Raw genomic sequence first — 22,014 nt, 5'->3', positions numbered from 1 at the left:
AAGTTGGTGATTGTTTTCTCTGTGTGTTTTGTTTATGTGTTAAGGATTCTATGTGCTTTAACTGCTTATTGTATCTGTTTATTTATCATGTGTTGTTGTTTGTTTGTGTGCATGGCCAGAGTACCCAAGTTAGTTAGTTTTATTTTCTTTCATAACATTTATTTTCTCAGCTACAATGGAACCATTTCTATTTCTGGATCTGTCCCTGCTTCACCCCTCCCCTGTCCTGACCCCTCTTCACCCTTCTCCTCCTCCCCCTCCCCTGTCCCCACCTTCACCCCTTCTCTTCCTCCCCTATCCCCGCCTTCACCCCTTCTCCTCCTCCCCTGTCCCCTCTTCATCCCACCTCCCCCTCCCTGTCCCCACTTCACCCTTCTCCTCTTCCCCTGTCCCCGCCTTCCTCCCTTCTCCTCCTCCCCTGTCCCTGCCTTCACCCCTTCTCCTCCTCCCCTGTCCCCTCTTCATCCCACCTCCCCCTCCCTGTCCCTTCTTCACCCTTCTCCTCCCCTGTCCCCTGACCCCCTGTGCTGTGAGCAGGCTGAGTTGGAGAACATCGAGGCGGTCCAGGGAATGTCTTCAGAGACGGCTGTTTCCTTCCTGTCCCGTCTCATGGCCATGGTGGACGTTCTGGTGTTTGCCAGCTCACTCAACTTCTCTGAGATAGAGGCTGAGAAGAACATGTCCTCTGGAGGCCTGATGAGACAGTGTCTACGACTGGGTAAGAGAGAGAGAGTGTGTGTGTGTGTGTGTGTGTGTGTGTGTGTGTGTGTGTGTGTGTGTGTGTGTGTGTGTGTGTGTGTGTGTGTGTGTGTGTGTGTGTGTGTGTGTGTGTGTGCACTTGTCACAGATATTAACTGTCATATTAGATGATGAATGATGTCAGGAAATGCCGTGGCAAAATCATTTCAGTAATCCATGAAATCCCTCTCAAGGATCCTCCCCTTTTTTTTATTTATTTTAATTTCGCCTAAAATGACATACCCAAATCTAACTGACTGTAGCTCAGGCCCTGAAGCAAGAATATGCATATTCTTGGTACCATTTGAAAGAGAACACTTTGAAGTTTTTTTTGTACCATCATCTTTGAAACGCAAGAGAAAGGCCATAATGTATTATTCCAGCCCAGGTGCAATTAATATTTTGGCCACTAGATGGCAGCAGTGTATGTGCACCGTTTTAGACTGATACAATGAACCATTGAAATTCTGTTCAAAATTTTGTATCAAGACTGCCCAAATATGACTCATTTGTTTATTAGTAACTTTTCATGTTCAAAATTGTGCACTCTCCTCAAACAATCGCCTGGTATTATTTCACTGTAATAGCTACTGTAAATTGGACAGTGCAGTTAGATTAACAAGAATCTAAGCTTTCTGCCAATATCAGATATGTCTGTCCTGGTAAATTTTCTTGTTACTTACAACCTCATGCTAACTGCATTAGCCTATGTTAGCTCAACTGCCCCGGGGAAGGGACACCAATCCCAAAGAAGTTTTAACCTAGCTAATTAATTTTCTAAATGCACTGCTATTAGATAGTAAATGTGCTTTGGTGAGTCATGATTTTGATAAATGGTGTGTGTCTGCTGCAGTGGTTGGTACTTCAGTCAGGTAGGTTGTCTGATAGACTTTTGAAGCTAGCTCTGAAGTCCACACACACACACACACTCTCTCTCTCTCTCTCTCTCTCTCTCTCTCTCTCTCTCTCTGTCTCTGTCTCTGTCTCTGTCTCTCTCTCTCTCTCTCTCTCTCTCATTATCATCATCTGTAGTGTGAAATTTGTCTGGCTGTTGATTTCACCATGACTCTGCCCTGGCAGCTTGGAACTAACAGTGATAATATCATTAATGAGTTTCAAGATGCAGCTTCCAATACCCTGTCTGTCTGTCCTGCCAGTGTGTTGTGTAGCAGTGAGGAACTGTCTGGATGTTAGACAGAGACAGAGGGACAGAGGGACCAACAGTAAGAGCCAGGACAACCTGTATGGTACAGCATCTGCCAACAAGGTATGTCCTCACTAAACTCATCATTTAAAAATACACATCAAGTTGGTACTAATGGTACTGTGGATGGTTGGCTGAGACACCGGACATACAGAACTACAGTTGAAGTCAGAAGTTTACATACACCTTAGCCAAATACATTTAATCTCAGTTTTTCACAATTCCTGACATTTAATCCTAGTAAAATTCCCTGTCTTAGGTCAGTTAGGATCACCACTTTATTTTAAGAATGTGAAATGTCAGAATAATAGTAAAGAGAATGATTTATTTCATCTTTTATTTCTTTCATCATATTAGTATTTGGTAGCATTGTCTTTAAATTGTTTAACTTGGTTCAAACGTTTTGGGTAGCCTTCCATAAGCTTCCCACAATAAGTTGGGTGAATTTTGGCCCATTCCTCCTGACAGAGCTGCTGTAACTGAGTTGGGTTTGTAGGCTTCCTTGCTCGCACACGCTTTTTCAGTTCTGCCTACAAATGTTCTATAGGGTTGAGGTCTGGGCTTTGTGATGGCCACTCTAATACCTTGACTTTGTTGTCCTTAAGCCATTTTTCCACAACTTTGGAAGTATGCTTGGGGTCATTGTCCATTTGGAAGACCCATTTGCGACTAAGCTTTAACTTCCCGATTGATGTCTTGAGATGTTGCTTCAATATATCCACATAATTTTCCTGCCTCATGATACCATCTATTTTGTGAAGTGCACCAGTCCCTCCTGCAGCAAAGCACTCACACAACATGATGCTGCCACTGTCAAGCTTCACGGTTGGGATGGTGTTCTTTGGCTTGCAAGCCTCCCCCTTTTTCCTCCAAACATAACGATGGTCATTATGGCCAAACAGTTCTATTTTTGTTTCATCGACCAGAGGACATTTCTCCAAAAGGTACGATTTTTGTCCCCATCTGCAGTTGCAAACCGTAGTCTGGCTTTTTTATGGAGGTTTTAGAGCTGTGGCCTCTTCCTTGCTGAGCGGCCTTTCAGGTTATGTCAATATAGGACTCGTTTTACTGTGGACATAGATACCTTTGTAGCTGTTTCCCCCAGCATCTTCACAAGGTCCTTTGCTGTTGTTCTGGGATTGATTTGCACTTTTCGCACCAAAGTACGCTCATCTCTAGGAGACAGAACGTGTCTCCTTCCTGAGCGGTATGACGACTGCATGGTCCCATGGTGTTTATACTTGCGTACTATTGTTTGTACAGATGAATGTGGTACCTTCAGGCGTTTGGAAATTGCTCCCAAGGATGAACCAGACTTGTGGAGGTCTACAATTCTTTTTCTGATGTCTTGGCTGATTTCTTTTGATTTTCCCATGATGTCAAGCAAAGAGGCAGGGAGTTTGAAGGTAGGCCTTGAAATACATCCACAGGTACACCTCCAATTGACTGAAATGATGTCAATTAGCCTATCAGAAGCTTCTAAAGCCATGACATAATTTTCTGGAATTTTCCAAGCTGTTTAAAGGCACAGTCAACTTAGTGTATGTACATTTCTGACCCACTGGAATTGAGATACAGTGAAATAATCTGTCTGTATACAATTGTTGGAAAAATTACTTGTGTCATGCACAAAGTAGATGTCCTGACCGACTTGCCAAAACTATAGTTTGTTAACAAGAAATTTGTGGAGTGGTTGAAAATCGAGTTTTAATGACTCCAACCTTAGTGTATGTAAACTTCCGACTTCAACTGTATAAGTGGGGGGTGTGTGGGAGATTATTAAGTGTGACACCCAATGTAATATGGATGCTACGCTAACGGCTAAGTAAACAGATTGTTACACAGCCACTAAGATGTCAGACTCCCTTAGTCTCCTCACTTTAGATCTCCTACACCCCAAAAAATTCTCAGTAACCTTTCTCCCATCCAGGACCCTGACAGACTTCTACAGGACGTCGACATCAACCGTCTGAGAGCTGTCGTGTTCCGGGATGTGGTGAGTATGACTGTTTGTGTGTGCTGGTACGTGTGTAACATGTTTGTGTGCGAGTGTTTGTGTAACATGCATATGTGTCCCCTCCAGGATGACAGTAAGCAGGCCCAGTTCTTGGCCCTAGCGGTGGTCTACTTTATCTCTGTCCTCATGGTATCAAAGTACAGGGACATCCTGGAACCCCAGAGAGAGCCCAACAGGATGATCAGCCAATCAGCATGCAGCATTCGCCACGAGATCAACTCACCTACCAGCACAGGTGCTTACTTCTGATATCCAACTCCCTCCCCTAACCCTGCCTCTAACTCCTCCCATAACCCATCCTCTCAGCTCTATTATTGATTCATGTGATCCACTAATTGCACTGTGCAGAATTGAACATGGGAACAGGGATGGAAGCGGAGAAGGGAAGCGGGAGCAGGATGGGAAGAGGGGAGGGAAGTTGGGAGCGGGGTGGGGTGTATGAAAGTTGTACAGGCAGCCCTGGTCTCTGTGGTATGAACAGTAACATCCCATTGGACACACGCTGGGAGAGAGCAAGAGCGACATAAAGAGATAGAGAGAGAGTAAAAGAAAGCGAGAGAAACAGAGAATTGCTGAGGGTTTGGGGCGTTGTGAGGCTAGTTCTATTTCCAGTCGTCTGTTGTGGTTCATTAGCCAATCAGCCAGGAGGGTGGGATCAGAGAGGCTGCTGGGAAGGACACTTCGCCGCCCTCATAAGTAATATCACCAGGGAGAGAGTTTCCAGCCAACTGGCATGTGGCAGATGTCTGTCTATCTGAGATGGAAGTTAGAAGAGGATGAACTAGGAAGTTAGATGGGGAGAGAATGGGCTTGTTCAACTCCCGACTGGCTGATCTATGAATCACCTTGCATCTTGAATGACTACTCATTACTATTTGCAGATCAGTCAGTCAATCCCAATTAACCCACAATGCATCACATATTTGACGTTCTGGAACATGATCTGTGTGTGTGTGTGTGTGTGTGTGTGTGTGTGTGTGTGTGTGTGTGTGTGTGTGTGTGTGTGTGTGTGTGTGTGTGTGTGTGTGTGTGTGTGTGTGTGTGTTCCAGAGACCCCCCTGGCATACCCTGACCACAGTAAGGCGCCCCCCACCCCTGTAGAGGAACTCCACATAGAGAGAGGATCTCTGCCGCACACTGACTCTGGCATTGGAGAGGAACAGGTTGCTCATCTAGAAACTAGACTGTGTTCTCTTTTCTCGCTCTATAAGAATGGATTCTAGTTGTATTATAATGTGTGTTCGTGCATAAACCCAGGAAGAGTACAGGTACTAAACTACCCCCCCCCCCCCCCCCCCCCCCCAGGTGACCAGTGTGTTAAATGGGGCAGACCTGGACCCTTCAGGACCCGGGCGAGTTGACGTCATGTCCTCCCTGCTCGGCATCCTTTCCTCTGGGGAGAAGCATAGCCAAGAGTTCCTCTTGGAGCCGCCTGGCCTGGAGGTTCTAACGACCGCCTCCTCCATCTCCTCGATCAGCCAATCAAACATCAACGTCAGAGAGATTCTGAAGAGCCTAGTGGCTGGGCCTGTAGAGGGGGTAGAGCCTGGACCAGAGCCCCTCCCCTACCCTGATCCTGCCGTACAGAGAGAGATCCATCACCCCATGCTGCCCATGCAGTTCCACTCCTTTGACAGGTACACACGCACACACATACACACACAACCATGCATTTCCACTCTTTGTACTGGAGGCCACTCTGTTATGCATATCTTATACATATTTGACAACTTGGGCTCAACAGGAACCTGTTGTGCTAGGGGTGGCAGGTAGCCTAGTGGTAGATCGTTTGGGCCAATAATGGAAAGGTCGATGGTTTGAATACCCAAGCCGGCAAGGTGAAAAATCTGTCGATGTGCCCTTGAGCGAGGCACTTAACATTTACATTTTTGTCATTTAGCAGACGCTCTTATCCAGAGCGACTTACAGGAGCAATTAGGGTCAAGTGCCTTGCTCAAGGGCACAACGACATATTTTCACCTAGCCAGCTCAAGGATTCAAACCAGCGACCTTTTGGTTACTTGCTCTAATTTACTCCAGGGGTGCAGTACTGCTATGGCTGACCCTGTAAAACAACACATTTCACTGCACCTATCTGGTGAATGTGACAATAAAACACATTTATTTTAATAAGCAGTTGTGTGTAGATTAATGAGAAAAAAACGAAATGTAATCCATTTTAGAATAAGGCTGTAACGTAACAAAATGTGGAAAAAGTGAAGGTGTCTGAATACTTTCTGAATGCACTGTATATGCTTCAAGAAAGAACTATAATGTGCATCGCTCAACACGCCACAGTTTATCCATTAGGTCCGTTTAGTCAGGAGCAACATTCATGGTTTTACAGTAGCAAGATAAACATAAGTCACATGTTAGACCTCTGGTACTGTTAGCTAAGCCCCCATGGGGAGGAGTGTGGGAGGGTGGGTGTGTGTTTGGAAAGGTCTTGTGTGTTTACATTCCTGCAGTAGATAAGAACACAGTAATCTGTGTGCTGTCCCTGTGGTAACCTGCTGCTAACAGGAGGTCAGGGTTCACATCCCAGAATCCTTATCTTTCTGTCTGGTGAACGTTCTGAACGTTGAAGATAATTGAAGTAGATTTAGGACCAACAAACCCTGAACCATGTCAAAATAAGAAGGCTGTCGGTGTGGCTGTCAGAAGGGCCTGTTTGGTGTGTGTGCCACCTGTGATGACGGTATAAATGGAGGATAGGAGAGATAAGGAGATGGAGGAGGGAGGAAAGGTAGAGAGGGAGGAGGAGATGAAGGATCAGATGAAGGACTGTAGAGGTCCCCTGGGCCCTGATGACTGATTAAACAGAAGCGGCTTCCCATCTTACCCCTCCCCCCTCCCTCCCCACGCCCAAGCCTGTCTCCTCACCCCTCACAGCCCTAATATGCCCTGGCAGGCTGAAATGAGTTGCCAGACCTCTCTGTATTATTTTTGAAATGCTTTCACACACAGTGTCCAGGTCCCACATACGACTCCTTCATGCTTTAATGTCATCCAGCCTCAATTTGCTGTGTCTAATTCTTCTCCACCTGCCAGCAGAATGAGCTTCTAGGCTGACTAGGCCTCAGGACGGCTGGGCTGTCAGGCCTGAGGCTGATAGGGACTGACAACATCAAAACAGAGCACAAAGAAAAGGCTCAGAGCGTTGAGGGGAGGGCTGAGTCCCCTGGTCTTTCTGGTTGATAGTCTCTCTGAGGTGGAGTTTTCAATTAGAGACTTCAATACCCAGGACTGGATGACCAGATGGGACCACTGCACGACTGATCTGAATACACCTTTAAATCTCCTTCGCTCTCTTTCTTTCTTTCTTTCTTTCTTTCTTTCTTTCTTTCTTTCTTTCTTTCTTTCTTTCTTTCTTTCTTTCTTTCTTCCTCTCTCCCTCTCTCTCTCTGTAGTACAGCTCTCTCACAGTAACACAGGGGGATGTTGTGTAGCGCTGAATGTATGATTACATTTATAATGAAGAACTGATTTAATCTGTTTTGTATTAATTGAACCGACTATGTTAGGACATTTTATCTTTTTAATCTATTTCCACATATCTTTATGATAGAGGATGTATGTGTGTAGATAAATGTGCGTGCGTGCGTGCGTGCGTGCGTGTGCGTGCGTGCGTGCGTGTGTGTGTGTGTGTGTGTGTGTGTGCGTGCGTGTGTCCTTACAGGATGTGTTCTGTGGTTCTCTTTCCTCTATAGTCATCTCCTCCTGTTCATTAATATTCCTCACTAGATTAATCCTCACTTTATTCACAGCAGCCCCTATTAAAAACACCCATATTAATAAATGATCTTAGATCATCTTTGCATCTAATCAATTATTCATATCAAAGGTTCATATCAGACCGTAACCATGTCACACAGGGACAGCTGCACACATTCTTATCTTAGCTTTTTCCATTTTTATTTTAAAAAGAGACAAATGTTGGAATTAGTGCTAATTTGAAGTGCGATGGAACAATGCATGTGATTGTTCATTCAACCTGTCAGTGTTTTTATTGTTTGTGTTCCTACTCCAATAAATGATTAGATAAATAACTAAATATGAACCAGGAATACCTTTTAGAAAATATATTAAATATATAGCTGGTTTTCTCAGTGATGTGCTACTGTCAATGAGACCTCTGGTCTAGACAAAAGCAGCAGTACACAGATGTATTGAATAAATGATGCCATCACCATCAGTACTCTTCACAGCAGATGCATATCACAGATATTGAGATATGGACGTTTGTGTGTGTGTCATGCCGTTCATCAGAAGTGAATAAGTAACTGCAGTATATCCCAGTGGTCTGAATGTATGCTCTGTGCTCTCTAAGTGGACCATGAGAAGGTCACAAGTTTAGTCATCTAAAGACCCTGGCTCTGTCCCAAATGGCACCCCATTCCCTGTATAGTGCACTACTGTTGTACAGGGCTCTTGTCAAAAGTAGTGCACTGTATAGACAATAGAGTGCCATTTGGGATGCACACCCTGCTGGCAGCATTTACTGCCTTCCTCCCTCGTGATGTGTTCTAGTGTCTATAAATATATAAGAGGAAATCAGAAGTGTCTTCAAACAGAACAGTCTTTTTCTATTTCCATGTACTGTATTTAATGTTTCTCTTAACTTAATGGGAGCATTACTGATGCTTGGTTCGGTCATTAGCTACACTTAGCTGTGTGTGTGTGTGTGTGTGTGTGTGTGTGTGTGTGTGTGTGTGTGTGTGTGTGTGTGTGTGTGTGTGTGTGACTCTCTCTCTCTGTATAGGAGTGTGGTGGTCCCAGTGAAGAAGCCTCCACCAGGCAGTCTGGCTGTGAACATGGTTGGACACACATCTTCCAGTAGCCTGGCAACAGGCTCCACCCCCAACATCTTTTCTGCAGCCTCCAACACCGCCAAGAGCATGATCAACACCACCGGTAGGCCTACACCCATGGGCCCTGGTCAAATGTGGGGAATAGGGTGCAATTTGGAACTAAATCTTCTAGTGCATCCCACATCAACCCCTATGCCCTAGTCTCACAGGCCTGGGCAACTCCAGTCCTCGGTGGCCTTAGTGATGTCACACTGTTGCCCCAGCTAACACACCTGACTCCAATAATCACCTAATCATGATCTTCAGTTAAAAATGCAATTAGTTTAAATCAGGTGTGTTTGCTGGGGGGGGGGGGGGGGGGCTGAGGACTGGAGTTGCCCAGGCCTGCCTTAACACCTAGCCACTTGTGTATACTTGAAAGGAATGGATAGTTATGAGTAATATCAGTGACAATTCCACCTAACTTACAATAGCTGAGTTAACAGGAAGCTAGTACTACCATACCAATATTATTGCTTATACCTATCTGATCCTTTCTTGTCTATATGAGGTGCCTAGGGTGTAGTGAGTAAAGGGTAGGGTGTAGGGAGTAGGGTATAGGTGTAGGGGTCAGGGCTAGGTGTAGGGGTATAGGGATAGTGGTTGATTTAAGATTCAGCCTGACATACAAGCCCTCTGAAGGATGGTACACAGGGTCTCAGACCCAAGAGGTTACTAATAACACTACTAATGTGTTCGGCCGGTAATGTGGTTTATTTCCAGGGAACTGTTGCTCGTTGGAGTTCGTTAGTATTTAATTGGAGTAATTACTGCAGATCTTAATAACCCAGTGGGTCTGGAATGTGTCCTTTGAAGCCGGTCCAGGAATAGGAGCAGAATCTGCGTCCCTAATGGCTCCCTATGTAGTGCACTAGTTTTGACCAAGGCCCGTAGGGATCTGGTCAAAAGTGGTGCACTATATAAAGAATAGGGTGCTATTTGGGACATAACCTATTTGTTTCTCGGCTGGATGACTGAGGTTTAATGGTGGAATGTAGAAACTCATACTGTGCAGCAGAGGGCACTCTCTACTGTACTATCTCCTGACAGGGCCAGGCTTCCTATACTTAAGCAATAAGGTCAGAAGAGGTGTGGTCTGTGGCCAATATACGACGGCTACGGGCTGTTCTTACACACAACACAACGCAGAGTGCCTGGACACAGCCCTTAGCCATGGCATATTGGCCCTGAGGTGCCTTACTGCTATTATAAACTGGTTACCAACGTAATTAGAGCAGTAAAAATACATGTTTTGTAATACCCATGGTATATGGTCGTATAGACCATGGCTGTCATCCAATCAGCATTCAGGGCTCGAACCACCCAGTTTATAAAGTGCTATGACCTACTGTGTGGTGGTTATGCTGTATAAAGCAGACTAATACAATCGGGTCAGGTTGAAATGCATTCAATGACCTCCGAGAAATGGTAGGTCTTGTTATTTTATTATCAGTTTCATTTGTTCAGACCAAATTAGTGTAGTGTAGTGTGCGTCCAATGGGCCCTGGACAAAAGTAGTGCACTAAATAGGGAATAGGGTTCCATTTGACTGTCCTCCCCCTTAGGCCCTGCTCCATGCTGTTGAGCCCAGGGTCCGATGATGCAGCAGGCCTTCGAAAGAAGCCACTTAATACAGAGACCATTAGAGCTGCAACACCTATTAAATGTCCCTATCCCCTCAGCAGGAATGTGACAGATGTGTCAGTGTGCTTTCAGTTAAACCAGGGGCTCTCCTCTCTCCCCTCCTCCTGCTTCTCTCTCTTTCAGTTAAACCCAGGGGCTGTCCTCTCTCCCCTCCTCCTGCTTCTCTCTCTTTCAGTTAAACCCAGGGGCTCTCCTCTCTCCCCTCCTCCTGCTTCTCTCTCTTTCAGTTAAACCCAGGGGCTCTCCTCTCTCCCCTCCTCCTGCTTCTCTCTCTTTCAGTTAAACCCAGGGGCTCTCCTCTCTCCCCTCCTCCCGCTTCTCTCTCTTTCAGTTAAACCCAGGGACTCTCCTCTCTCCCCTCCTCCTGCTTCTCTCTCTTTCAGTTAAACCCAGGGGCTCTCCTCTCTCCCCTCCTCCTGCTTCTCTCTCTTTCAGTTAAACCCAGGGACTCTCCTCTCTCCCCTCCTCCTGCTTCTCTCTCTTTCAGTTAAACCCAGGGGCTCTCCTCTCTCCCCTCCTCCTGCTTCTCTCTCTTTCAGTTAAACCCAGGGGCTCTCCTCTCTCCCCTCCTCCCGCTTCTCTCTCTTTCAGTTAAACCCAGGGGCTCTCCTCTCTCCCCTCCTCCTGCTTCTCTCTCTTTCAGTTAAACCCAGGGACTCTCCTCTCTCCCCTCCTCCTGCTTCTCTCTCTTTCAGTTAAACCCAGGGGCTCTCCTCTCTCCCCTCCTCCTGCTTCTCTCTCTTTCAGTTAAACCCAGGGGCTCTCCTCTCTCCCCTCCTCCTGCTTCTCTCTCTTTCAGTTAAACCCAGGGGCTCTCCTCTCTCCCCTCCTCCTGCTTCTCTCTCTTTCGCTCTCCCACTTTTCCATCTATAACCTTCTCTCCCTACCTTCATCTTTCCCTCCTTCTCTGTCACCCCCTCCCTCTTTCTCACTCTCTCTCTCCCCCTCCCCCCTTCTCTCTCACCCCCTCTTTCTCCCACTCTCTCTTTTTCTCTCTTCCTCCTTCTCTCCCCCCTTCCCTCAGACCCCATGATTTCGCCAGTTCTGTTCTGTGGATGTTCTTTGTCAACGTGACCCATGAACTCAAGGACATGCATGTGATACCTGGAATGATGATGGATGGAAAACGTCTTAATCGTATCCTAAAGAAATGCCACAGATGTAGCTACAGTACAATGCACCGTGTTTGAACAACCATCATATTGAATTGGACATTAGACAGTCTTAAACTTACAATGGTTCGAGACGGATGACATTCTTATAGGTCGGCCCTGTAACTGAAACAGACCTTGGGTAGATAATATACAGCATAGGTGTATACTGTACAGTTGTATATTTAAGCAATAAGGCCCAAGGCGGTGTGGTATATGGCCAATATATCACGGCTAAGGACTGTTCATTTGCACGACGCAATGCAGAGTGCCTGGACACAGCCCTTAGCCGTGGTATATTGGCAATACCCTGTACCACAAACCCCCGAGGTGACTTATTGCTATTAAAAACTGGTTACCAATGTAATTAGAGCAGTAAAAATACATGTTTTGTCATACTCGTGGTATACGGGCTGTCAGCCAATCAGCATGCAGGGCTCGAACCACCCAGTTTATAATTGGGTATATAATGGAGGTGTATACTGTATATTTCTATACTTGTGTATATAATATAGTTGTATAGTGTATAATGGAGTTGTATATTTCTATAGTTGGTTATGTAATTGAGTTGTATACTGTACTGTATAGTTGTATTCTGTACAGTATAGTTGTATACTTGGGTATATAATATAGTTGTATACAGTACTTGGGCATATAATATAGTTATATACTTGGTTAAATAATAAAGTTGTATACAGTACTTGGGTATTTAATATAGTTATATACTTGGTTAAATAATAAAGTTGGAAACAGTACTTGGGTATTTAATATAGTTATATACTTGGTTATATAATACATTTGTATACTTCTGCTCCCATACTTCTCCCAGTGTGATGTTGGTTGGTGTGTTTGTTCCCTGCAGGAGCTACAGACTCAGCCTCCTCTTCCTCCACCTCTTCCTCATCCTTCGTCAACGGGGCCACCAGTAAGAACCTGCCTGCTGTCCAGCCGGTGGCGCCCATGCCTGAAGACACAGTGGAGAACATGAGGTAGGGTCAGGGTGTGACAGTACTGTGTGTGTGTAGTACTAGGTAGATTATACATTTCAGTGCTACAGACATATTCCCCATATATCACCTGGAGCCACTGAACAGTGCATGTCTTTCTCTATCAGCATGTAACCACTGCCTGTGGTGTTGTGTGAATGGTAATTCAGAGAAAACTGTGTGTGTGTTTAGTGTGTAGTGTTAAGGTGTGTGTGGATGCTGCTGTGACCTTAACTCTTAGTCCCCACCTCCTGTAATGGTTTGCGACAGACATCTCTAGTGCTGCAGAGAGCCTGAGTACCTCTCTCTCTGTCTCCCAGTCCCACAGCCTCAACACACGCTCACTCTCTCTCTCTTCTGCCCCCCTCTAAAGGAATTGTAAATCAGTTGCCATGGCAGCAGTAACCAACATCACTTACCATAACCGTGGAGTCAATGATGGAAGTGGCGAGTTGCAGAGCTGTGTGTGTGTGTGTGTGTGTCTGTGTCTCACCTGGTTGCAGATATGTGTGTATGATCATACTGAACTCTCATTTCAGTCCAGTCAGACTCACATGCAGCTTGTTGGGTAGACAATAGACATATGGGTTCTGGTCAGACGTAGTGCACTATAAAGGGAATAAAGGGTGCCATTTGGGACTTAGTCATAGTGACTGCTGCAATCTCTGTGTATTTCAGTGCGTTGCTCTGTGAGGTGGACCAGGATCTGAGAGTCTTTAGTTGGTCCCTGCAGCGTGGCCACACAGAGACAGAGACAGAGATGGCCCCCAGAGGTGCAGGCCAGTGTCATAGGCAAGCACTGTTTAACATCGCTCACACAGGTGTTACTGTCTCACTGATACACTCATCCCTTCACCTTCATATTCTTCCCAGGAGGCCATGGGGCAGAAGCCACTTTGCTTCTAGTCCCTCCTAGGCCAAGCCTCTCTCTCTCCCTCTCTCTCTCTTTTGTCTGTCTGTCTGTCTGTCTGTCTGTCTGTCTGTCTGTCTGTCTGTCTGTCTGTCTGTCTGTCTGTCTGTCTGTCTGTCTGTCTGTCTGTCTGTCTGTCTGTCTGTCTGTCTGTCTGTCTGTCTGTCTGTCTGTCTGTGTCTGTCTGTCTGTGATTGTTTCTATACTAGTGAACAGGCTACAGGCTCAAGGCAGTATCTCTCTGCTTTTACATGCTTCCTATATGGTTGCATGCCCCCTCCTTCCCAGGTTGTAGATAGATACTACTAGTCACAAACTGGACCCGACCCAGACCCGAGGGAAATTTAACATTTTGAACCCGCTCAGATCCCGGGTCAGGTCTCGGGTATTTAGGTTCGGATGGACTCGTGAAAACCTCTACTAGACACAGTCAGGTCTCTAAACTGTGACCAATTTGGCTGCATATGCGGCAAAATATTTTGCTGTGTGACCTGGAGTTTTATTTTGCTGTGTGACCTGGTTTATTTTGCTGTGTGACCTGGAGTTTTATTTTGCTGGGGGACCTGGAGTTTTATTTTGCTGTGTGACCTGGAGTTTTATTTTGCTGTGTGATCTGTTTTATTTTGCTGTGTGACCTGGTTTATTTTGCTGTGTGACCTGGAGTTTTATTTTGCTGGGGGACCTAGAGTTTTATTTTGCTGTGTGACCTGGAGTTTTATTTTGCTGTGTGACCTGGAGTTTTATTTTGCTGTGTGACCTGGAGTTTTATTTTGGGAGCACCATTTAGGCTAAGGCAATGCATAACAATATTTCATGGCAACACTCATCTCTACACTGCTCAAACAAGACAGGCTGCCTCCTGCTGTTGCTTGTTTCCATGCAGTTCCTGGGTCACACACACAGTTCCTCCTGTTTATTCTCTCAGCATGCTGTCAATGCACTCAACATATTCTTCCAAAACAAAAGAGAACAAAAGAGATGTTGCTTTCCACTTTGCTTCTTAATATGAATCCATGTTTTCTCTATTATACTATTATTTTGCCGGGTTGGGTAGGTTACTTTCTAAATGTAATCCGTTACAGTTACTAGTTACCTGTCCAAAATTGTAATCAGTAACGTAACTTTTGGATTACCCAAACTCGGTACGTAATCTGATTGGTGGGTTGGTTATGTAGGCTTCTTCTAACCCATCGCTTTCTATTACATATACTAATACGATTAAATTATATATTTGAATTATATCAGCATGAATTATATTGAGCAATAAAAGCCCCACTTTTATTCCATAGGCTGGGATCCACGTTATGTAGCTGTTGCAAGAGCGCATTTTTCACTGGCTGTCCACTGGTTTGAAAAACAATGATTGATAGGCAGCTTAAACTTCTTGAATTCAAACATTATTGGGTTGAAATACACATTTAGATTTGTGAACAGCCATCCACAACAACCACAATCCTTAAGGCGCAAATAGCTAAATGAGAGAGCAGCAGTGTGATTCACATCAATGCGCTATGTAGATATCAATAATAAGTGATATCCGTATTGCCGTAGACTACACCACTGCTGTCATCCTTGCCTCCAAGCGTTTATTCAAATTGGAAATTCTTTGGATGCGGACAGCAGTCGCCCCATTGGAAGACATAGCTTGGACTGTAGCCTACAAAAGCCTATTCCTGCTCTTTTCCCGCTATCCATCAAACACATTTGGTGTTATCATAGTGGTCTCTTAAACGTGCGCCTTTTTTCAATACTGATTTGAATGTCATTGAGAAAATAGAGAATTTTTTGTCGCAACCATTCTTTCGGAATTTAAAAGTAATCATGTAGTTTTTCAAAAGTATCTGTGATCTGATTACAATATTTTAGCTGGTAACGTAACAGATTACAGTTACCAGTTTTTTTATAATCCCTTACATGTAATCCATTACTCCTCAACCCCACTTAGTTTCTGTATTTTGCTCTCTGCAAAATGTGAGTTAGTTAGTCTAAGGAAGCTGGCATGTGCCTAAAATAATGCTAATCGTTAATGCTAATCACTAACTAGCTAGCTGGCTAGCTTAATGCCATTTAGCTAAATTAACTAGCTAGGGCAAAGCAAACATTAGCTCTAGTACAGGTTGCTACCAGTGGTGGTATAGATCAGTATGTTGTTGGTGCAACGGCATGTGCTGAAACAGATAGATTATTCTAAAATCTTTGTCTAAATGCAACATCTATTCAAATATGATTAGGGTTGCATGGGAAACACTGATCAACACTTTGGTTCCTACCTTGTTATAACTCATATCTGCCTTTTTCATTTTTTATCATGCCAAACAAAACCAACAATAGAATTATCATTGTATTTCTATGATTCCAACAGTTCACCCAAGTATTTTGATCTCTTTTCTGAATTAGGAGCACCAGTACTACCAATTATGTTTTTTTAAATTGTATTTAGAGCCCTGGACCGCAGTGTTCTGCTGTGTGTGAAAGGATGTTCTATCTATCATGTACTAACCCAGGTGGAGGGCTCTACTCTGCTCTGCTCACCACACAACCCTTCCCAACCTTATACTCATTTGTTTACTGTTGTTGTCTTTCTCCTCTGTCTCTTCCTCTCCTCTCTGACATCCTCTCTCTCTCTCTTCACCCCCTCTCTCTCAACCCTGTTTCTTTCCCTGTTCTCTGTCTTCTCTCTCCACCCCCCCTCTCTCTCTTTCTGTTATCTCCCTGCTCTGTTCTCTGTCTTCTCTCTCCACCCCCCCTCTCTCTCTTTCTGTTATCTCCCTGCTCTGTTCTCTGTCTTCTCTCTCCACCCCCCCTCTCTCTCTTTCTGTTATCTCCCTGCTCTGTTCTCTGTCTTCTCTCTCCACCCCCCCTCTCTCTCTTTCTGTTATCTCCCTGCTCTGTTCTCTGTCTTCTCTCTCCACCCCCCCTCTCTCTCTTTCTGTTATCTCCCTGCTCTGTTCTCTGTCTTCTCTCTCCACCCCCCCTCTCTCTCTTTCTGTTATCTCCCTGCTCTGTTCTCTTCCACAGTATCACTACTAAGTTGGAGCGTGCGCTGGAGAAGGTGGCCCCCCTCCTCAGGGAGATCTTTGTGGACTTTGCACCGTTCCTCTCTAGGACCCTGTTGGGAAGCCATGGCCAAGAGCTGCTCATAGAAGGTACAGGTGCTGTATAGAATTGCTCTCATTTCTCCTCCAACTGTGTGTGGAATCCCTCCCTCCATCCATCCCTCAGTCTGTCTGTCCTTTCCTGGCCCTTCTTATGTCCACACACACACACACACACACACACACAAGATTAACAATTATGGAGAGTTGACAGGTGTGAATGTTGTCTGATCCCTTCACTCAGCCTGTCTGTCCATCTGTCAGAACACACACACACACACGCACAAACGCACACACAAACACACCTGACCGCTGAGCACAGACCATGTACAGACCAGGAAAACACAACACACTTCACCAACACAAGAGAGCCAGTATTCATAAAGCCTCCCATAGTACAAGAGATGGGATCAGTCCTACTTTGAGATGCTTTGCCCAGACCTTTACCAAGGAACATAGGCTGTTTTTCCTCCCAGGCTGAATCAGGGCCCTGGTGGAAAGTCTCTCCATTTAGTAGCAATTACCAGCCATCCATCACTCAAATTACCCGGGGTCGCGGCCCGAGTGCCCCATCTCCCCTCCTCCTCACCCCTCCTCTCCCCCTCTCTAGACATGTTGTCAGTGTGGTAATTATGTCCAGCCACCCTGGCCTGGCCCCTGGCCCATGATGCACTTGGAGTTGAGAGGGAGGACCCTGGGCGAACAGAGCTGTCGTTGTGATGGCCTCCCCTCCCTTCTCTCTGTCTCCTCTCATTCCTCCCCTACCTCTCCTCTCTGTCTCCTCTCGTTCCTCCCCTACCTCTCCTCTCTCTGTCTCCTCTTGTTCCTCCCCTACCTCCCCTCTCTCTGTCTCCTCTCCTCCCCCTACCTCCCCTCACTCTGTCTCCTCTCCTTCCCCCCACCTCTCCTCTCTCTGTCTCCTCTCCTCCCCCCCACCTCTCCTCTCTCTGTCTCATCTCCTTCCCCCTTCTTCCCCTACCTGTCCTCTCTCTGTCTCATCTCCTTCCCCCTTCTTCCCCTACCTGTCCTCTCTCTGTCTCCTCTCCTTCCCCCTTCTTCCCCTACCTGTCCTCTCTTTTTACTCCCCTACCTCTCCTCTCTCTGTCTCCTCTCCTTCCCCTTTCTTCCCCACCTCTCCTCTCCTTCCTCCCCTACCTCTCCTCTCTCTGCCTCTCCTCTCCTCTTCTTCCCCCCTTCCTCCCCTACCTCTCCTCTCCTCTCTCTGCCTCTCCTCTCCTTCCCACTTCCTCCCCAACCCCCCCCCCACCCCCCACCCCCCGCCCCCTGCCCAACCCGTCAGCACACTGCTCGACAATTCCACATTCACTCCAATGATTTAACCCTGCCCTGCTCACAGGAAAGGCCTGGTCAGAGGGGCAGAGCCTGTTTAAATAGAAAACATTTAGTTTGTGTACCAGCGTACAGCAAGGGTCCATGGTCATTAGGCCAGCATACCAGAGTAGGGCCGGGGTCGCTAGGGGCCAGGGTCACCCTACCACCTGACCCCCTGTGTCAGAGAGAGCTGAGTGATGGGAGAACTGGTCATTGCAGTAACAAGAGGTCAGCCGTGTGTGTGTGTGTGTGTGTGTGTGTGTGTGTGTGTGTAATAGGACATCTGTAGCTGTCTGTGAACTGGAGAGGGTCACATCCCCTGTTTACAACAGTCTCAGAGTCTCAGACCGTGTCAGTGCTGTGCAAGAACAGGAGGAAGATTCACACTCTTCACATTATACAATAGTCCACTTTGTCTCCATCCAAAATATCACCCTATTTCCTATGTAGTGCACTCCTTTTGATCAAAGCCAATAGGGCTCTTGTCAACGTAATGCATTGTGGAGGGAATAGGGTGCCATTTGGGACATACTCTTTGTCACTTTGTCTCTATCTCAGTGGTTTCAGGCAGCTAAATGTTTTTATTATTGTAACATGTTAGGTAATTTACCATTTCCATTTCCAGCTCTTTCTTTGCATCAACGGTAAAACAGAAGAGATGTTTGACATCCCTGAGATGGTCTGTCTGTGTGTTTATCAACATGTTGACATCTCATCCCTGGTTGTCGACTCATGCTGTCAATCACACTGACTGACGTCTTCATGTAACCATGCCAACAGGCCCTGGCCCCACCAGCTCATAGTGATTCCTCCAGAGTGTCTTCTTCTCTGGTAGTGAATACAATGTTAGCCCCTCCCACATGTCGTTGGTGAGGTTTCGTAGTGACTTATATGAAGGCACTAGCAACTGTTGAGCCAAGTAAGACTGTCCTGTGTGTTGTATGACAACTCTGTTTCTAACTCTCTGTCCTGTCTGCCCCGCCAGGTCTGGTGTGTATGAAGTCCAGCACCTCTGTCGTGGAACTGGTCATGCTGCTCTGCTCTCAGGTGAGATTCTCTCTTCCTCCTCACATATCTCTATTTTCCTCTCCCTCTCTGCTTCTTCCTTCCTCCTCACACATCCCTCTCTTCCCCCCACTCCCTCCATTCTCTCTTCTCTATCTCTTCTGTCCTCTTTTTTTGTCTCCCTCTCGCCTCCAAACCTCTCCTCTCCTCCCTGTGATGGACTATAAAGATGAGGCTGCTTCCAGCTCCAGGTCTCTGGGTCGTGCCACGAAATGAGTCCCTTTTTGTATCCCTTTTAAGTAGAGATTGTGCACCAATATTCAATTTTAAAAGCCTGTTATATTAAATGAAGTGCCCTTTAATATAGACCACATTGAAAACTCACTGCACTCTGTGATTTCTAGCAAGATTAAAAAATTTCTCCAAGTTTTCACCATCACTTTAAAGCCCTCATTATTTTGTTACTTTGACAAAGTCATTTCTGAAGATTATTATTTAAAAATAATAAATAATTGTCTGTAGATCAGAGACACAAAATCTAAGTGTAATACATTTTAGCTGTAACACAACAAAATGTGGAAAAAGTGAATGGGTGTGAATATTTTCTGAAGGCACTGTATATATATACTCTGGATTGTTTGTAGATTATTGGTCATTGAGAGGCTTTGAAGCCACTGGTCGGCCATATTAGAACTCCCCAGTAGTACAGTCCTCCATAGGAATTAATGGAATTCTACAGTATTTCAAATAAATGTTTCAAGGACATAATTACATGTATTTAAGTATTTTTTCTTGTGGTGGGGACATTAACATTAGCAATCTAAAAAAGTATACTTTAAGGAATTGTTTTAAAATATTTGTAATTTTACTTGTATATTTAGCTCACATAATATAATTCAAAGTATGCATTAAGGTGTCTGTAATAGAATACATGTTTCAAAAATGAATATAGACATTAATAAATGCATTTCTATAGCTTCCAAAATATTTTTTACAATGGTGGGGGAGTGCCAAGACATCACCCCCTATCACCATCTAGTGTCTACATAAATCATTGGTTAAGTCTCTTATGTCTCAAAGGGTCACAGTCCCAATGTAGCAGTTAGAACAGAACAGGAGATAGTTAACATACCTTCTCTCTGCAGGGCCAGTCAGTCAGTCCATAAGGAAGGCATTAGGTGGTGCCTCTCTCGCTGAGTATCCAGTCTGCAAGGATGGAGGCTGCAGTAGGAGGCACAGTGTCCGGAGCCCAGAGCCCCTGCAGCGGCGCAGCCTGCCAATCCTGCAGTATGGAGCCAGTCAGCCCGTCAGCTCCCATTCATACCCATGCATCTGTTATTAGAGGGCTGAGATTAAGGAGCATTCCTCTCTCTCTACTCACACAACCACCCGAGCCTTGCAGTAGTGAATCACGCTGTTACTGCTGTTCTTTTGAAGTTTCTGAGGGAATATTCCCTGAGTCTTGCTCTCTTCTGGCTGTCTGTCTTTCTGGAGGCTAACCTAGCACTGTTGCTCTGGGATGTCTACCTTCTTTTCCCAGCTCCTGGACTTACTGAGGTCTGGGAGTGTCAGAGAGCCATGTACCCCCCCCCTCCCCCCCACAGAGTCACCCACCCTCCTTGTTCCCCCCACTGCAGACACAGATAGTATTACTGCGGCTCCAATAGTTCCTGCCATTAGGGACTCCTGGGATGAAACCCAGCCTGAGATATCGACCAGTCAGAGAGGCTGAAAGTGGATCTGCTTGGCCTGAGTTGGAACCACAGCTAGCTTTATCCAGCAGCACTGGCAGGGATGGGCACAGTGGAACTCGTTAATCCTGATCTGATTCCATCAGTAGTGACTTTCCTGTATGGGGCTAGGACAAGAATGTATGGGCCTAGGACAAGGCTGTATGGAGCTGGGACACGGCTGTATGGAGCTGGGACAAGGCTGTATGGAGCGAGGACAAGGCTGTATGGAGCGAGGACAAGGCTCCATTGGGCTAGGACAAGGCTCCATTGGGCTAGGACAAGGTTGAAGGGGGCTAGGACAAGGCTGAAGGGGGCTAGGACAAGGCTGTATGGGCCCAGGACAAGGCTGTATGGAGCTGGGACAAGGCTGTATGGAGCGAGGACGAGGCTGTATGGAGCTAGGACGAGGCTCTATTGGGCTAGGACAAGGTTGAATGGGGCTAGGACAAGGCTGTATGGGGCTAGGACAAGGCTGTATGGGGCTAGGGCAAGGCTGTATGGGGCTAGGACAAGGCTGTATGGGACTGGGACTGTACAGTGCTAGGACATGGCTGTATGGAGATGGGGCTGTATGGGGCTGGGACAAGGCTGTATGGAGCGAGGACAAGGCTGTATGGAGCGAGGACAAGGCTGTATGGAGCGAGGACAAGGCTGTATGGAGCGAGGACAAGGCTGTATGGGGCTAGGACAAGGCTGAAGGGGGCTAGGACAAGGCTGAAGGGGGCTAGGACAAGGCTGAAGGGGGCTAGGACAAGGCTGAAGGGGGCTAGGACAAGGTTGTATGGGGCTAAGCCAAGGCTGTATGGGGCTAGGACAAGGCTGTATGGAGCTAGGACAAGGCTGAAGGGGGCTAGGACAAGGCTGAAGGGGGCTAGGACAAGGTTGTATGGGGCTAAGCCAATGCTGTATGGGGCTAGGACAAGGCTGTATGGAGCTAGGACAAGGCAGTATGGGACTTGGGCTGTATGGGCTAGGACAAGGCTAAATGGGGCTATGACAAGGCTGTATGGGGCTAGGACAAGGCTGTATGGGGCTAGGACAAGGCTGTATGGGACTGGGACTGTACAGTGCTAGGACATGGCTGTATGGAGATGGGGCTGTATGGGCCTGGGGCAAGGCTGTATGGGGCTAGGATAAGGCTGTATGGGGCTGGGACAAGGCTGTATGGGGCTAGGACAAGGCTGTATGGAGTGGGGCTGTACGGAGCCCGGACAAGGCAGTATGGAGCTGGGACTGTATGGGGCTAGGACAAGGCTGTATGGGGCTAGGACAAGGCTGTATGGGACTGGGACTGTATGGGGCTAGGACAAGGCTGTATGGCGATGGGGCTGTATGGGACTGAGACAAGG

The 22,014-nt window shown here is 46.3% G+C and overlaps 1 protein-coding gene and 1 long non-coding RNA gene across 5 annotated transcripts in view; one reads left to right on the top strand and one right to left on the bottom strand.

Moving 5' to 3' along the window:
- LOC115206229 (neurobeachin-like) overlaps positions 1–22,014 on the top strand; it is a 308,527-nt gene that overhangs the window by 93,244 nt on the left and 193,269 nt on the right. For 2 of the 4 annotated variants that reach the window (XM_029772945.1, XM_029772944.1), the window contains exons 27-37: positions 538–718; positions 1,896–2,005; positions 3,873–3,938; positions 4,026–4,194; positions 5,010–5,122; positions 5,265–5,596; positions 8,722–8,873; positions 12,467–12,593; positions 13,269–13,382; positions 16,519–16,646; positions 18,913–18,974. In XM_029772945.1, the coding sequence (XP_029628805.1) occupies positions 538–718; positions 1,896–2,005; positions 3,873–3,938; positions 4,026–4,194; positions 5,010–5,122; positions 5,265–5,596; positions 8,722–8,873; positions 12,467–12,593; positions 13,269–13,382; positions 16,519–16,646; positions 18,913–18,974 (1,554 nt within the window). The remainder of the gene's footprint in view (positions 1–537; positions 719–1,895; positions 2,006–3,872; positions 3,939–4,025; positions 4,195–5,009; positions 5,123–5,264; positions 5,597–8,721; positions 8,874–12,466; positions 12,594–13,268; positions 13,383–16,518; positions 16,647–18,912; positions 18,975–22,014) is intronic. The other 2 variants (XM_029772948.1, XM_029772946.1) reach the window with 1 other exon arrangement.
- On the bottom strand, positions 12,343–20,465 carry LOC115206231 (uncharacterized). Its single transcript, XR_003880764.1, has 2 exons — positions 20,065–20,465; positions 12,343–12,568 (listed from the first exon to the last, which is right to left on the bottom strand). It is a non-coding gene; the product is annotated as an uncharacterized LOC115206231 (long non-coding RNA).

This window comes from Salmo trutta, chromosome 13 (genome assembly GCF_901001165.1).
Source record: "Salmo trutta chromosome 13, fSalTru1.1, whole genome shotgun sequence".
Classification (NCBI taxonomy): Eukaryota; Metazoa; Chordata; class Actinopteri; order Salmoniformes; family Salmonidae; genus Salmo; species Salmo trutta.
The sequence above is the reverse complement of the archived record's forward strand: the minus strand, read 5'-3'. Positions and strand labels throughout refer to the sequence as shown.